Below are 16853 nucleotides of genomic sequence, written 5' to 3'. Positions count from 1 at the left end.
TCAACAAATGGGTGGTGGGGGTTCCCTTCTCCCGGTTCCCTGGCGACAGAGGACTTCCCAGCCCCTCCGCCCCACCCTACCCCCACCCCCAGGCGATGAGCCAGGGCCCACGGCAGGCTGACGGGGACCTCCGAGGCCTGCCCACCTGCAGGCGGCAGAAGGGCTGTTTCCGGGCGGCCTGTCTGCACCAGGCACCCTCTCAGCCTGGTGAGAATATTACCAACATTCTAATAAAACACAACTAGGACTCGAGAACACACCCACAATACGATTTACTGACAGACAAGAGAACACGTTTTCCAAATAAACTGGGGTCAAATTAAGAATTAATAAAGCAAGCTTATGCATTTTCTGAATATTTATTTCAAACAATAAGCAAAACAACAACAACAACAAAAAAACCCTGTCATGCAGAGAAATTACTTTGTACCTCTGATGTCCTTGATCTACACTGCTTATCAGACCAGAAAATTTTGGCCTTTTGTTTACTTATTTACTGATTTTTGAGAGAGAGGGAGGGAGGGAAGGAGGAAGGGAGGGAAGAGGGGAGAGGGCACACGTGAGCTGGCGAGAGGAGACAAAGGAGAGCGAGAAAGAATACTAAGCAGGCTTCACATTCACCATGGAGCGCAACACAGGGCTCAATCCTACAACCCTGGGTTCCTGACCGGAGCTGAAATCAAGAATCAGACACCAAAGGACTGTACCACCCAGGTGCCCCAATTTAGGTGCTTTAATTCAATATCGATTTATCTCATTAGGTTTGGTTCTGTTAACAAAATTCTTTAATATCACAGGAATCTAAGCAAAATCTCAGTTGTGTCTGATCATGGACATAATTAGCTGAGTGAAGAAAAATCAGTAAGAGAAGGTGGAGGACTAGAGAGTACAGATCAGCCACCACCCCCCTGTCATCACACACACCCTAGCGAATATTCAGAAAGGGTAAAACCAGTACCAAAGGATTAACATGACAGAAGGGAACCCTAAAGCCTCCTTTATGGTTGAGGTCAAGTGTTTCCAGACACGATGATTTTGTTTGACCCACACCCTGCTGGCCTTAAGTCTTCAGGTAAGTGGCGCAGAATGGGCTTAAATTCCAGTTCCAACATCGTCCCCACATGAATAACCTACATCACGGTTACTAGCTCTGAATCTTGGTCTCCTCCTTTAGAGGATGGGACTGTTGTAGGAACGAAGTAACAACATGCATGAGGTACTTTCACAGTGCCTGGAACGTGTAAGGTGACACACAGTAACTACCTGCTTAGAGTCACCTGATACACCATGTAATACTGTACTGGAAGGGAAATTCATCTTAAAAATATTCTATAAACTTCATGATTCTCAGAGACTGAGAAGCAATAGAAAGAATAGGAAATGTATTCTTTTTATTTGTACTCTACACTATTCATTGCTTTCAAACAATTTCAAGGTAAAGTGTAAAGTACATGTTACCATATGAAGTCTTGCTTTAATCTAACAAATACGGAGACAGCATAGAACCAAGTACTGGCAGAGGCCCCGGGGGGCTCAGCGGGTTGAGCACCCACTTCTGATCTCGGCTCAGGTCCTGATCTCAGGGTGTGTTAAGACTGGGCCCCGTGTCAGGCTCTGCACAGCATGGAGACTGCTTGGGATTCTCTTTCTCCTTCTCTCTCAAAATAAATAAGCTTAAAAAAAAAAAAAAAAAGAACCTAAGTGCTTGCAATTGTGCTTGAGGTTATAGGCCACACATTTCAATGAACAATTCTATGCACATCCAACTCTACTTCCAGAAAATCTAAAAAGTTAGATATAATACTACATAGGTTTCAAACTTTTCTAAGCAGAAGAAAACAATCCAAATTATCAGGGCTTTATAGAATGAAAGGCTATAAAATTTGTAAATATCCAATCAGAGAACTTTCACTTTTCTATTAAAGGAAAACACATTTTGACAGAAAAAAAGACCAGAATCCAAACTAAGTGATGTGTAGGTTAAACACAGTCAGGAGGTGCCATTACTTTACCGTTAGAACGCAGCACCCATCTGCATTTTCGTCACCTGGCCAACTCGTCTGGTGAGGCGAGCTCTCCCCTCTCCAGCCACCCTGCCTGCGTGCCACACGCTCAGCGCTCCTTACGTGATGCCTCCATGAGGACAGGGACACACCAAGAGCACAAGCTCTCCAAACCCTCTTTCCAACCCGCTTCTGCGCTCTCATCCGATACGTGTGGAAATCACTTCACACCCCAGCAGCAACTTCCCTCCCTCTGTATGTGCTCCAAATGGTAAAGTGGGATGAAGAAATAGTATGTAAAGGCTTGCACATACTTCCATCATAACCATAAGTGTTGGGGAACTAAAAATGCTACCTACCCTACAACTGTCCAAAACACTTAGATTACTGAAATAAACACTTTTGATCTCTTGGAAAAATAGAACGACAGAGCCAAGAGTCTGAACTGAAATTGCTAGACAGCTTTCTCTGTTGGTTTGAGTTTATTACAAGTCCAAATCTTCTGCTACAAAACAAGTCAATCATTTTTTGTCCCAGGTCACCCTGCTTTCACTTGGGTGTGATATGAATACCGATAATCCCAGTCCCCGTTTCAAGCATCTGGTGCTGCCACACTGCAGTCAGCAACACAACAGCAAACTCAGCATGGCAAACAGGCAGGCATTTTAATGTGAAGCTATTGCTAAAAATCCAAAAAGCTTTCACTAAAATATGAAATCGGTTCCATCCAAATTAAGATTATGATGCTAAATCTTGAAAAATGTACCTCATTGCTTTACAATTAATATGCTAATTGTTATTCACCACTGAAACTCTATGGAACACTGAATTCATGTTGAATAAATTTAATATTACTGATACAGAAATATGAACATTATAAAACAAATATTCCATCACCAATTAAAAATATATCGTAAGAATTATAAATGTTACCTTTTAAAAAAATGTTTTCAACTGTTCACAATAGAAAAGTATGTCTCAAGATAGGCAATAAAAAATTCCAACTGGGCACTAAACTGTTAGGATGTGAAGCCTTACAAGCTCTCCCCTAGCACAATACAATGCTGGCTTCAGCCTAACTTAAATGTATTTTTATATGATAATGTGACTTAAAAGAAATAACCCTAACAAAACTTCACTGATATATCATTCTGGTACTGAACATTTTACTATATCTTCCCCTAATTACATTACAAAATATACGACATAAAGGTTTAAATCTTTACATTTAAATAATGTATTACTAAAAATAAAATAAAAATACATAAACCGAGGCACAGATATATAGGTCAGAAATAAGAAATTGCCAAGGCTACTAATTTTTGGAATGAGTATGAAACTTTATATTATCATTTGACTTAAGCACTTTTCAGGAATAATACTTATTAATCACACATGTAATTTCATAAGGATTTTGGTGGCACCTTAAAATAAGTGTAAGTCCATAATACTTTCACAAATCACAACCTATTTTAGTGGAGAGGTCTTAAAAGGAAAGTAAAAAAGCATTAAATATATTATTAGCAAAAGGATCAAAATGAAACTTTGCAGCTTTAATATATTCACTAGAAAATACAGATTAAAGCTACATTAAAAAACTAATCATAAAAATTCAGCAACAGAAATAAAAAATCCAATGATTAAAAAATAAAACAAAAAAATTACAATAAAGTAGATTTGTTCTGTAAAGCAAAGCTTATTCTTTAAAATACCAAGAAAACAGACAAATAGAGCAAATAAGGGAGGAAGGTAAAAATAAACATTTAATAAAAATTCAAAGGAGGCAGGAAAGATTTATAAATCATAACTTTATTTAAAAAAAATAGAAAGACTGGTAATATCCAGGGTTGAAAAGGATGCGAGGAAGGAGAGACCTCAATTACTTCATGAGTAAATTATTAAATGATAAAAAAATCTTTTAGAAGGCAATTTGATGATATTCAACAAAATTTCGAAAGTATGTATCCTTGGACCCACAACTATACTTTGATCACAAAATCTATCCAATAGGAATTCTCACACGGCACAAGAAGAAGAGTGCAGAGAATTTCACTACACTCATAACAGCACAAACATATAAATAATACCCAGCAAGAGAGCAGCACACAAAGTAGCATGGCCCACGTTACAGACACACACACTCACTAAGAATATTGAGGCTAACACATCCATACTTACGGGAAGATCTGGAGGATCTGTCACATGAAAAGAGGTGCCACAGAACAAAACACACAACAGGGAAAATGGAAAACGTCATCTATGTGTCACACGCACATGAAGACAAAGGGCATGGGCCGTCCGGAGCACATGGAGCGCTGGGCCCTGTGAGTGTAACGGAGCAGAGGCAGGAGTGACAACCATTTTCCATGTGGGTCCACGAAGTTCAAAACTCTTCCAGAAAACATTTTTAAGTCTGTGTAGTAACAATTTTTGAGTATCATGTGAGGTAACGAATCATACAAATGTTAGAGACTTGAGATTGAAGATCAATGAAACGCCTACTGCCGCGTCATCCTCAGACCCAGAATCCTAGCATTTAAGGACAAGACGGACTTTGAGATCATGGGCTTACAATTCCTCATGTGTACAAGTCACAAATCAGGGCCAAGCAGGTGATTTTTAGAACGGCAGAGAACTGTAAGTAGGGCCCCTAAAATACAAAAACACCCAGGCACCCGAAGACAACTCTCCACAGTTATGAAAGAAAACCTCTGCAGAAATGCACAGCTGCCGCCCTCACCTTCCAGCAACAGCCCTCAGCATCTGAAGGGTTTATTCCATCTCGAGTAAAGACTCTCATCACAACAATCAGTGTCCCTTTCTACAGAAGGAGGGAGTAGATCTTTTCCAGGACTCCCCAAGAATGCTGCACACTGCACCAAACCAGCTCTGCTTCCCCCACGTGGCTCACCGCCCTTGCAAAGCCCTTCCTCAGCCTGTCTCAACCAACATCCAGGAATTGACTCTTGGAAAAAATCTTAAGAACCTCTTGCTTTCTACAATATTCAAAGTTTTCTTAACTTTGCTTCATTTTCTATCCCTCCGGAGCCCTGGTAACACGAAGGCGTCTATGACGAATTCCATGACTCGGGACCAGGCATTAGTTCCAGGAATAGGAACCAAGTTTGGCCCCCCAAGCAATTTCAAGGGAGATTTTGGATTGTAACAACTGTGTAGAGAAAGTGCCACAAAATAGACCCCACGACAAACACTAACGTGGCCCAAAATGTCACTAGTGCGGAGGCGGAGAGACCCGAGCTAGGAGGTGACCTAAATGACGCACCACAATGCGCTGTGGCAGCTGCCAGCCCCATCAGAGGGAAGATGGATAACCCTCCTTCACTCGTCATTCTCCAGCACATCTCAGAAGGTCAGAGACCCCCACTGAGCAATGAATGTTACTCTGGGAAGATATCAGAAAGGTCAATTTCAGTGTTTTTAGTTGGTAAAGGATATAAATTGCACTATAATAGTGTGTTAAATCAAAGTTCAGGTAGTATTTTATACACGAAAAATAACATTTCTTACCTTAAACAGACAACGGCATATATATTCATAGACCATATGTTTTAATGAGCTGATAAGGGACTGGATTCTCTGTTCTGTATTTTCAGAATCCTGTAGATTACAATTTGAAAATTGAAAACCCATTAGGAAATTTATAAACAGTTAAATGATACCCGATAGTTTAATCACACTTATAAAATGTTCCTCCAGACTCAAAGCTGATTCTGGAACAATTTTGTCAATCAACTTAAGGAATGAAAAAAATAAGTGCGTTAAATTTGTACACCAATACAATAAAAATATTTGATGTATTTTTCTTTAATGCATAGAGTTACAGCTTTCAATAAATAAAAATCACAATCCGTTTCCAAGAATACAAGATTAATTGAATTTGACCATGTCACTTTGATACCTAATGGCACTTAGTAGGGGTTAAACCCATTTCCTTACTCATGTTATAATTATCAATCAGGCCCCGAAACAGTGCGACCACAGTTTTCTCATTCTCAATATAAGGTCCCAGTGATCTTAAACCACGGTCTCCATGTTAGGAAAGGGTGGACAAGAGCGGAGGCTGATGCTGTCTAGAAGTCACACTGCCTATACTTCTCTGTTCTGTGCCTCCAGTGCACAGGAGCACCGTGATCCAAAAGACATCACTAACGGCTGTTTCCTTTGATTACTAAAGAGTGGAAACGAGGGAGGAGGAGGATGTTAAGGCTGCTCTTCTCCCTAAGTGTCAAGTGAGCTTTACTTGTCACCTCAGGGAGCATTTGGAGCAGACAGGCCTTAAAAAATGCAATTCTAGTATAATATTCGAGGGTAATTTCCTCGCTTCACTGTGATTTTAATGGACAAGGAAAAAACCTAGTAACATAATGTTCACAGTTCAGAGGAAGACATCCAGGATCAGCCACGCCGGGTGTGGAACCGGAACAACACTGATGGGGCAGCTCCGACGCGCCAGACCTCGGGCCCGGGACTCTTAGCAGCATGTCCCCGACAGCTCGCCGTCTCTGGCTCACGTGGCAAACATCCTCTTTGCTCCACGATGAACAAGCATCACGTGTGAAATGGACCCACTGAGGGCCACTCTATTGTGAGAATGAGCACCCCACTCCAAGACACCGGAAAGCAAGGTGTTTGCTCTACGTATTTAAGATTCTATTGCTTTTTAAAACCAATTCAAACACACGTGCATATGCGCGCTCACACACACACACACAACACACACACACACACACCGGTGGTATCTGAGAACCATGCTATGAAAGAGGCGCAGGGGCTGAGGAGACACTGGGCTACGCGCTTCTGTCAGGAGCACAGGATACCCCATGTTCTCACTGGGTTTAGTCAGACCTGCTAACCCAATTATCAGTTCTCACACTAGCTCACTCACTTTCAACATGAACACTTTTCACTAAAGGACACTCTCGCTGCCTTAGTCTACTGCACCGATGGCACACGATTCCACGGCTTTGGAGCCTGGTAAAGGCACACAAATGTGCCCTTCCGTGCCAGCCGTCCATGTAGGAATTTACCCAAGAAATAAACTAGAGAAGCAAAACACTGGAAAAGAGAAAAAGCGTACATGTGTGAAGCTGTCTTAAAACGTGACCAGATCCCTTGACACTCCTGACCATGGGCAGGCCTGTGACTGCTCCACCACACACAGCGCAGAACAAGGGACACCACCCAAGGCCAGGGTGTTGAACAAACGTGACTGGAAGACACGTTTGTCCCCCAGATGTCCCACCGAGAACGTGCTGTTGCGCGTAGTGAGGAAGCCCAGCAGGGACAGTGCAGCAGTCAGCAGCCCTCCCATCCGTCCCTGGTAGCAGCCATGCAAGTGACTCCCTGACTCTCCCTCAAGGCCCTCGTGAGGCCCCAAACACTGTGAAACAGAGAGAAGCCGTCTCTGCTCTGCCCTGACCAAATTTCCCACAGAATCCACGAGCAGAAGAAAAATACTGCCACGGCGGGGGTGATACGGAATTTAGCACAGAAGACCAGACAACATCCATACAGCACCTGGTTAAATGAAGTATCATACAGCCTTACAATTTCGCAATAAGACCATAGGTTTCTATTCATGACGTGCAAGTTGTCTACAATATACTAATACTTACCTTAAAGACCTTGTGACACCTTTGGGTTACAACAATCTATACCGTTTACTACATCCTTCCTTCTGTGAGCACATACGCTCGTTAAAGCGCGTGTACTTCTCCAGCCCCACTACCTACAACAATACCTGGCATGTGGTACAGCCTCAAACGACGAAGATATACAATGAAATTTTAAATATGCTTTTCCCCAAGAAAGGAGATTATGTAGATAATTTCTTATCTTTATACTATTTTTAATGATAATCTATTACTTGTTAATTTGTACTCGGAATTTAAAACGTTTCCATTAAGAGGACTGTCACCCTGGGGTAGTTTGTAAGAACATAAAATACAAGTGAGGAGCTCGTTTCCTTAAAATACAGCTTTAAATTGTTACAGGGGTCTTTTGAAACATAATTCTAAACAAGTTTTCTCAGGAAATTCCTGTTATAAATCAAGTGCCTAGTAAAGTGATCTCTCTTACGCACTACCAGCTATGCAACAGCCAAGCGCGTACCTGCTTGTTTTGCAGAGCTCGCTGGAAAAGTCGGAGAAACGCAGCCAGGCTGAAGCGGTACATGTTGTTAATTTTGGACAAGTCGGAGATGATGAAGTACATCTTGCTGGCGCTCTCAGCCAGGGGAAGGTACGCGTCCCGCTCCTGTGGACCGCAGAGGGGGAGAAACACCTGAGCGCGGCACCCCGCTGCCACCTACAGACCGCCGCACGCATGTGAGCCGCCCGCACAACCAAGGAAGAGGATGAATTTTATCACTGAAAGGAACAGTATGATCTAGTTTTTCTTAGTTTTGTAAAACAGAGAGCAATATATACAAAGAATTCTCTGCCCCTCCTATTACAGAGGTAGGAGTGGTTCAGGTGGATCAGTGAGTACCACCAGCACCTGCATGAGGGAAACAAGATGTGCCCACAGTGTGGTCAGAAAATCAGTGACACAACTGTACATTCCAGAAGAGAACGAGTTTCGGTAACACAAAGCGCACGGTGCTACAGTCCCTGCAGGAGAGGGAAGTTACAGCCGCAAATCGTGTGTGTGCAGACGGACGGACCAGAGATGTACGGGCATCCGCATCACATAACAAAGCACCTAGCACTGTCTGACACAAGCACAGAACAGGCCAGGGTCCCCAGGGACCCTCACTCTGACGGAAGGTGAAGGGTGATCAAATGGCCCCAACGGTCTGAATGGAACTCGGGGAGGTTCTCCATGTCACTGTCAGTCTGATCAGAGCACCTGGGTTACAAATATGATATCAGTAAAATTCCATGTGTGACTCAGCGACGCCAGTTCAGAAAGAGAAGGCCAGCAAGTTCAAAACCCTACTGTGGAGAAATGAGAAATGACCAGTAAAGCCTCTACTGGGCTTAGCCCTGGCAGAGAAAACCAGGTGGCTGAATGAGAGTCGGGCTTCAATCTGACCATGCTTTGGTTTCCACAGAGCCCGTTCTGTGAAAAAAGAGTGAAAAAGTAACAATAGGTAAGTGTACAATTCGAGCAAGGGCTTGAAAACCCTGAAAGGAAACTTGAGGAAGTCACTGAGATGACTGGCAAAGAATTAAAGGATGTTAGTGAGGCACGGTCAGGCTGCAGCCTGGAGATTCAGTCACATTCGTCTGTTTGGGGTCCTCAAGCAAAGCTCAACCCTTACAAAGTAGGCGAAAAAAAGATACATTTACGTTTTGGATTTGGGTTAGAATTTTGCAAAAGGAACTATAAAAAGAGTAAGCCAAAATGCATTTTGAGCGTTTATAAGAAAATAGTTCAGATCATCACAATCATGGGGTCCAAGATGGGTAGGGAAGAAAAATGTTTTTAGTGGAAAAAACACTTTAAAACTCTTAATTAATGTATTTAACATGCTTTAATTTTTAAAAGCTCCAAGAATGGCCAAGTTGGCCATTTTCAATGTATTACTTTTCAATTGCAGCGCAGACTGCAGCTGCAGAACGTGAGAAGTGTGATGCCCGAAACCCGCAGGAGGCTGCGGGCAGACCGTCGAGGCCACGGGCACCCCGCCAGCACCCCCAAGGCTCTGGGACTTTGAATGGCTTTCTATGTCATAATCGTCATTCCCCTCAGGTCCTCATTTGACAGTTTTTAATCAGATTAACATAAAAAGTGAAGAAAACGTGACAGAAGATCACACAAAAAAGGCAATAATTACTTGATCAAGGGAAATCTGGAGTCTATAAGATTCTTTAAGTGACTCTTGAATAAGTGCACTGCTTGCTTTCGTCTGATTCAGAGATTCAATCAAATCTTTATTTTCCAAAATATTCCCTTGAGATGTGGCAAGTGTCTGTAGCGAAAATGAACAAAATGACTTGAATAGTATTATACACATTAAAATAATCAATTAAAAGAAGACCATATTAACTGTCATTCATTTGATGTTTATGAAAACTTAAATTATTTTAAAAGAAATTCAATACTCTATAAGAATGATATGGTATATCATGATATACTATATGCATATGTACTAATTTTAGCAATCTAATAAAAACTACTTAAAGTTACAGAATAAATCATAATTTCATGCTACATTTTAATGCTACTTGAAATTCTGAGCATGTAATAAATATTAGTGAAATAATGCAGTATAAAGACAGTATTCCTTAAGGTCTTGTATCCCAACATACCTACTTTTTTCTCTTTCAATTCTGATTTTAAGATATATATTGACAGGTCTTTGACACAACCAAATACATGCTGAAGGCACTATTAAAAACTACTCTTAATTATATACGTTAAAAATGTAACATAAGAAAGTTTCCCAAATAACTACATCTCACCTCTAAAAGTGACTCCTCAAGCTTGGCTAGCTGTATTTTCTTATCTTCTTCCTGTTGTAACAGTTTTGTTTTCTGTTCCTCTAAGTCAGGTTTCTCATGCTGAATAGTTAAAGCCAAAAGCTTTAAAAAAAAATTGTTTAACTCAAAATTATTCCAGTGATAAAATTCAAACAAAACAAAACAGAAACTTCCCACATACAAGCCTTGTGTTTGACCAAATGTCAAAATTATTTTGATATTATGTACCTCATTTGATTCCTTCTAATTAAACATGAGACACTTCACAATTTCTGACCAGAAAAAGAGGCAAAATAGTTAAACTATCAATAAAGTATTACATATTACAGGACATCTGTAAGAAACTGGATTACTTATCAATACCTAATACTTAGTTCTAAAATTATAAAATTAGATTAAATATATAAAAACTATGGAAACTAGTTTTATATGGTAAGTATTCATATAAAGAAATAACTTCCTTAAAATATTCTACCATGAAAATCGCAATGAGATACCATTTTGGGCCCACTAGAATGGCTAGTTAAAGAGACATGTTGGCCACATGAGTAGAAAGCAGAATCCTCACATACTGTTGGTGGGAAAGTACAAGACCACAGTCACTTTGGGAAAATTTGTCTGTCCTTCAAAATATCAGACATAGAGTTACCATAGACCCTCAAGTCCACTTAAAAAAAAAACAAAAATCAAACCCCCACACACACTGAACTGTATGCTTTAAATGGATGAATTGTATGGTATATGAACTGAATCTTAATAAAGCTATTTTTAAAAAGCAATGTTGGCGCGCCTGGGGGACTCAGTCAGTTAAGCATCTGACTTCAGCTCAGGTCATGATCTGGTGGTTTGAGGGTTTGAGCCCCGCGTTGCGCTCTGTGCTGACAGCTCAGAGCCTGGACCCTGCTTGGGATTCTGTGTCTCCCCCTCTCTGTCCTTCTGCCGCTCTGTCTCTCTCAAAAATAAACATTAAAAAAAAAAAAAAAAAGGGAAGAATCTACATTGAACGATACTCAAAAACTCCACAGGCACAGGGTATCAGTCGGTTAAATGTCTGACTCTTGGTTTCAGCTCAAGTCACGATCTCCCAGTTCATGAGTTCAATCCCCAAGTTGGGCTTTGTGCTGTCAGTGCTGCTTGAGATTCTCTCTCTCCCTCTCTCTCTACCCTGGTGGTAGTCTCTCTTTTAAAATAAATAATCTTTAAAAAAGATTAAAAAGTCAGCAGGCACAATGTCTTTAAAAAAGAGAGTGAGAAACAAACTAGGTAAGTAAAAGTTTTGATATCTATATCAAAAGTCACTTTGAGATTCATGTAATAGGGAGTCATACACAGATACAGGGAACCCAAAGAGGCGTATGTTCTAGTGGGGAAAAAACGTCAGATGACGAACCAAACACCCTTGCTCAACTGGCCAAGTAAGTCAATTAAGTGCAATTTTCACAGTGAAACTTCAGTTTTCACCATTAAAAAAGAAAAAGTAGCTGATCCTAGTCTATGATCCTTCTTTCTCTCCTCTAACACACATGACAAGAAACAGGCCACAAAATTTGACACGGGAAGCAGCCACAATTTGACATTAATGACAAAAGTCTAACACAAACGATAAAGGAAACCTGAATGTTTTACTACTCTAACTCACAAATATATTGTCAAGATGTTTCCAGAAGTTTAAATGCTAATCAGCTTCACAAGACAGATTCCATTTCTGAATAACACGTTCACAAAGCTAAAGAAGATCTCTGAAGTGACACACCGCCCTCACGTACCTGTCCCCGTAATCCACTTCGCGTGGTAGTGAAGTTAACCTCTGTAATGATGGAGGCTGCATCCGGTGGGATGAAGGGGTTGGGGTTTCTTGTTGACAAAAAAAGGCGGAATTCTTCATTGTAGTCAATAATTTTGTCACCTATTTGTATCACGAAACGTGGCCCTATTTTTTAAAAATGAAATTATTAGCTGGCTTCAATAGTCTATCTTTTGCTACATGATGTTAAAAAGTATAATTTATATTTTCTAGTATTTCTAAAGAGTTGGTAGTATACAGGCTTTTCAGTAAAGTATGAAACAGCATCAGTTATGCTACCCAAGAGAATATTAACAGGAATGCCCTATAAATCTGCACTTACACAAATAGGGATACACAGTGATATCCATTATACAACATATACAGAGGAATGAATCAACCATCATACCGTAACTTACAATTTTAATTTTACAACAAATAATTTATTTTTAAGAACAAAATACATATTTTCAAAGATTATTTTCAAAGGTTAAGAAAAATATTGTATGGAATTTTTGAGAACCCCAGAATGGATTTTAAAATTTTATTTAAAAACTTTTAATATGAAAATAATTCAATAAACATTTTATGAAGAATGATCTACATATGTCCAAAAATCTATCAAAATAATGGTGAATCACAATCACTATCAGAGGAACACAAATTCAAAATGAAATACTTCTACATTCACCAGAAAGGTTCAAGATAACTTAAGCAGGATAAATGAAAAGAAAACCAATCTTAAGGACATCATAATCAAACCACTGAAAACCAATGACAAAGAAAAATTCTAAAGTGTCCACAGAAAAATGACATTTCAATTACAAAAGAGCAACAGTAAAAGCAGCAAGGTGATTTCTCAATAGGAATGACATAAGCTAGAAGATGAAGGAATAAAAACTTGAAAGTGCTAAAGAAAATAAATACCAGCACAAAATTCCATGTCAGGCAGAAAAATAATCCTTCAAAAAGACAAGAAGTTTGTTTCAGTGGACCTTCACTAAATGAAACACAAAAGGTAACAGTTCAGACGGAAGCCACGTGACTGAGATGGGGAGTAAGGGCGCTCTTCCCGCGAGGAGCACCGGCTAATGGGCACAAGTGCAGAGTCAGCACATCGCAGTCTGGCACTAACGCAACACTGGATGTTACCTACTTTGGAAGTAAAATTTAGAAAAAGAGAAACAACCTTGCTGGAAAGGAGATAATGGAAATGATGGGAGAATTCAAGAGCAGTAGAAAGGATAAATCTGTAAAAGTACCCACTTTTAAAACAGTAATTATCACGTGGGCCAGGAGAATGATGCAAAGATAGGAAGGGGTATGTGGAGTTAAAGTACATGGGAAAGAAGTGGCAAAGTTTTTATTTGTATTAAAATACTAAGTCCAAGATATGTATTGTTATATGCAGGATGACCATTAAAAATATACAGAAAACGTTTTATCAAAACATAATCAGATGAATTAGAAAACTGTATCAGGTATTGCATGAACTCATCAGCTGCATAACCTTATATGACAAATATTAGGGCAGCATGGTGCCTGAAAATGCAAAACCAGATGATAAACTGCTTATGAGAGGCACCCTTTAGAAACAGGACCAACAGAAAATTAAAAGTAAAGGAATAAAAAAAAGACTTGAAAGTAGTGCAAATACTAGCCCCCCCCAAAGTATTATAATCATTTTAATAACAGACTCTAAAATCTGATACATTTCTTTTTAATTTTTTTAATGTTTATTTTTTAAGAGACAGAGATAGAGTGTGAGTGGGGGAGGGACAGAGAGAAAGGGAGACACAGAATCTGAAGTAGGTTCCAGGCTCTGAGCTGTCAGCACAGAGCCCAACATGGGGCTCGAACCCATGATCTGTGAGATCATAACTTGAGCTGAAGTTGGACACTTAACCAACTGAGCCGCCCAGGTACCCCTAAAACCTGATACATTTCTGAAGAAAAGGAAGGACATTTCATAATGATAAAGAAAATAAACCAAACAGGAAGATAACACATTTTCAAATATATATGCATCCCAAAACACAGCTTCAAAATACTTAAAGCAAAAACTGAAAGAACTATAAAAGAAAAAAATTCAAAATCATAGGGCCTTTAAAAAACTCTGTCAACAAATGATAGAAAAAAAAAAAACAAAAAAAAATAAATCAGTACAGCAGATAACACTACTACCAGTTTTAAATGTTTTTTATTTATTTTTGAGAGAGAGATTACGAGTGGGAGAAGGGCAGAGAGAGAGAGAGGGAGACACAGAATCTGAAGCAGGCTCAGGCTCCAAGCTGTCAGCAGAGCCCAATGCAGGGCTCAAACTCACGAGCTGTGAGATCATGACCTGAGCCAAAGTCAGACGCTTAACCGACTGAGCCACCCAGGCACCCCAACAGTATTACTATTAATAACTTTAAGTGACTTTAGAAAAAAATTAAAAAGAACAAATTTCACATAATTTTCAATTGTACATGAAACATACATGAAAATCAACCGATGCCTGTCCAGAGAGAAAGCTTCAACAAGATGGAAACAAGTGAATACTTCAGAGTAAGCTCCCTGGGCCAGGATGGAGGTACACTGAAAATCAACAACAGAAAAGGGAACTAGAAAAACTCCAATTACCTGGATACTGTATAACAACAAAAGAGATAAGTAATTCAATGAATCAAAGAAGAAATCAAAACTTATGGCGTGAAGCTGACAAAGGGCTTAGAGGTAAATTTACAGGCAAAAATGCATATATTTTTTAAAAATTAAATATCAATATTTTGAATTTCCATCTCAAGAATGTAGAAAAAAGAACACCAAAAGAAATCTAAGGCAATAACAGGAATGAAATAATAAAGAGCAAAAACCAGTTCAAAGATACAATACAGAAAACTGACAAAGTTAAAAGCTAGTATACTGAAAGGATTAGTAAACCTGATAAACCCTTATCAAAGGCTGACAGAGGAAAAAAAAGAAAAATATTATCAATGTGAGGGAAAAGGGACACATCATTACAAAACCAAGTGAAATTAAAAAATTATGAGAACATTATATAAAAAATACAGCAAAACACGTGGCAATTTGGATGAAATGAACAAATGCTTGAAAACCTATATAACTGAAGCAAACCTGACCTGCACACAAATTACAGGCTACAAACATACAAAGTAAATCCAGCGCTTAAAGGGCCTCGGCTCACATCTGCAACAAAACACCCACCACCCTAAGGAAGTGCGCTGTCTTAGGAAGAGGGTGCTGAGCACCTGCCACAGGACCAGGGCTTACATCACGTGGCTGCGAGACAGTGCGTTTTGCTGAGATGGGTGCTCTCAGAAAAAGCAGCAATTCTGTGCCTGGTGTCTTAATAAGGGTTGTTTGGCAGCTGAGAGAAATGGAGTGGGACTGCGTTATAAACGGTTACCAAGAAGCAGAAGTCACCCCGTGAGCTGGAGAGGGAGACGCGTGCTTGTCTGTGTGGTGCGGGGAGCACCCTGCGCCTGCGCTGAGACTGGAAGACGGTCACCGGGGAGCCCGGGGCGCGGCCGAAGGGCGCGAGCTCAGCAGGACAACGGCACGGCCGGGCCGGAGGGCCGGGGACCCGGGGCCCGCACAGCCGAGCCGCCCGCACGGCCAGGCCGGAGAGCCCGGGCCCGGGGCCCGCACGGCGAGCAGCCGCAAGCAAAATTACCCATGCTGCCACGCGTCAGGCCCCAGGTCGTCCTCGCGCAGGAGGGTGGCCAATTAGGGAGCTTTGGGGCGCAGCAAGTTCTGTGTCGTGCTTGATCGGAAAGCTTACACAGGGGTATTCTGCTTGCAAGAATGCATAAACTGTACACACACATGTGCATGTTTTAATAAAAGGTTAAAATTGAAAAATAACTGGTTTTCTCTGGTGAGTAGGATTAGTCATGAGGAAGGGACGGACGGAACATGGCTGCCATTCCGTACTATTTGATTCTGTAAACCATGCATGTATTATTTTGATACAGAATTTAAAATTTTTTTCAAAGTAAATGGTTCATTTAAAAGGAACCCTTAGATAAAAATCCCGTAACGTCCAACACAGTCTCAACTGCGTCAAGTCTTGACTTACACTGGAATTAACTTACGGAGTAAATGATAAAGTTAATTTTAACTTTTTTTTCTTCTGGACACAAAATCTTCATTGAACTTTAGGAAACTTTGGAGACAGAATGACTGGAAACAAGCACAAAATTTGGTTGCCTGCTCTCTTTCCAGGGAAAGTCCCAATTTATTTGCTCAGTATCTTAGTCCCAAACCTGGACCATATTCGAGAATACTGTTTGGTTTGGTCTCATCAACATTTATGACATACAGACACTGTATACAGTATATCTTTATGGGTCCAAACTCTTCAGAAATGTATCATCATCTGAGCTACATAAATCCAAGTAGCATGTGAACTGTTCTATTGGCCCAAACATCCCATTATATGGATAACCTTTCAGTAATGGTCCCCACAGACAGAATTACTCACACTGTACTCAGTACCATCCGACTGACTAAAGATGCATAGGCTGCCCAAGGCTGTTAAGAATAAACTGCTATCTGGGGCGCCTGGGTGGCTTAGTGGGTTAAGCGTCCGACTTTCGCTTAGGTCATGATCTC

General features: G+C 40.4%; 1 protein-coding gene across 2 annotated transcripts in view; it reads right to left on the bottom strand.

Annotated features, from left to right (window-relative positions):
• The window catches only part of DYNC2H1 (dynein cytoplasmic 2 heavy chain 1), a 324085-nt gene that overhangs the window by 154508 nt on the left and 152724 nt on the right, over window positions 1-16853 (bottom strand). For both annotated transcript variants that reach the window (XM_039221130.1, XM_039221131.1), the window contains 5 exons: window positions 12217-12380; window positions 10433-10552; window positions 9805-9939; window positions 8136-8279; window positions 5532-5621 (listed from right to left, as the gene is read on the bottom strand). In XM_039221130.1, coding sequence (XP_039077061.1) covers window positions 5532-5621; window positions 8136-8279; window positions 9805-9939; window positions 10433-10552; window positions 12217-12380 — 653 coding nt within the window. The remainder of the gene's footprint in view (window positions 1-5531; window positions 5622-8135; window positions 8280-9804; window positions 9940-10432; window positions 10553-12216; window positions 12381-16853) is intronic.

The sequence above is a fragment of the Hyaena hyaena genome, unplaced genomic scaffold, assembly GCF_003009895.1.
Source record: "Hyaena hyaena isolate Hyena2069 unplaced genomic scaffold, ASM300989v1 scaffold_947, whole genome shotgun sequence".
Classification (NCBI taxonomy): Eukaryota; Metazoa; Chordata; class Mammalia; order Carnivora; family Hyaenidae; genus Hyaena; species Hyaena hyaena.
Note: the sequence above shows the minus strand (reverse complement) of the source record. Positions and strands in the feature narration are given on the sequence as shown.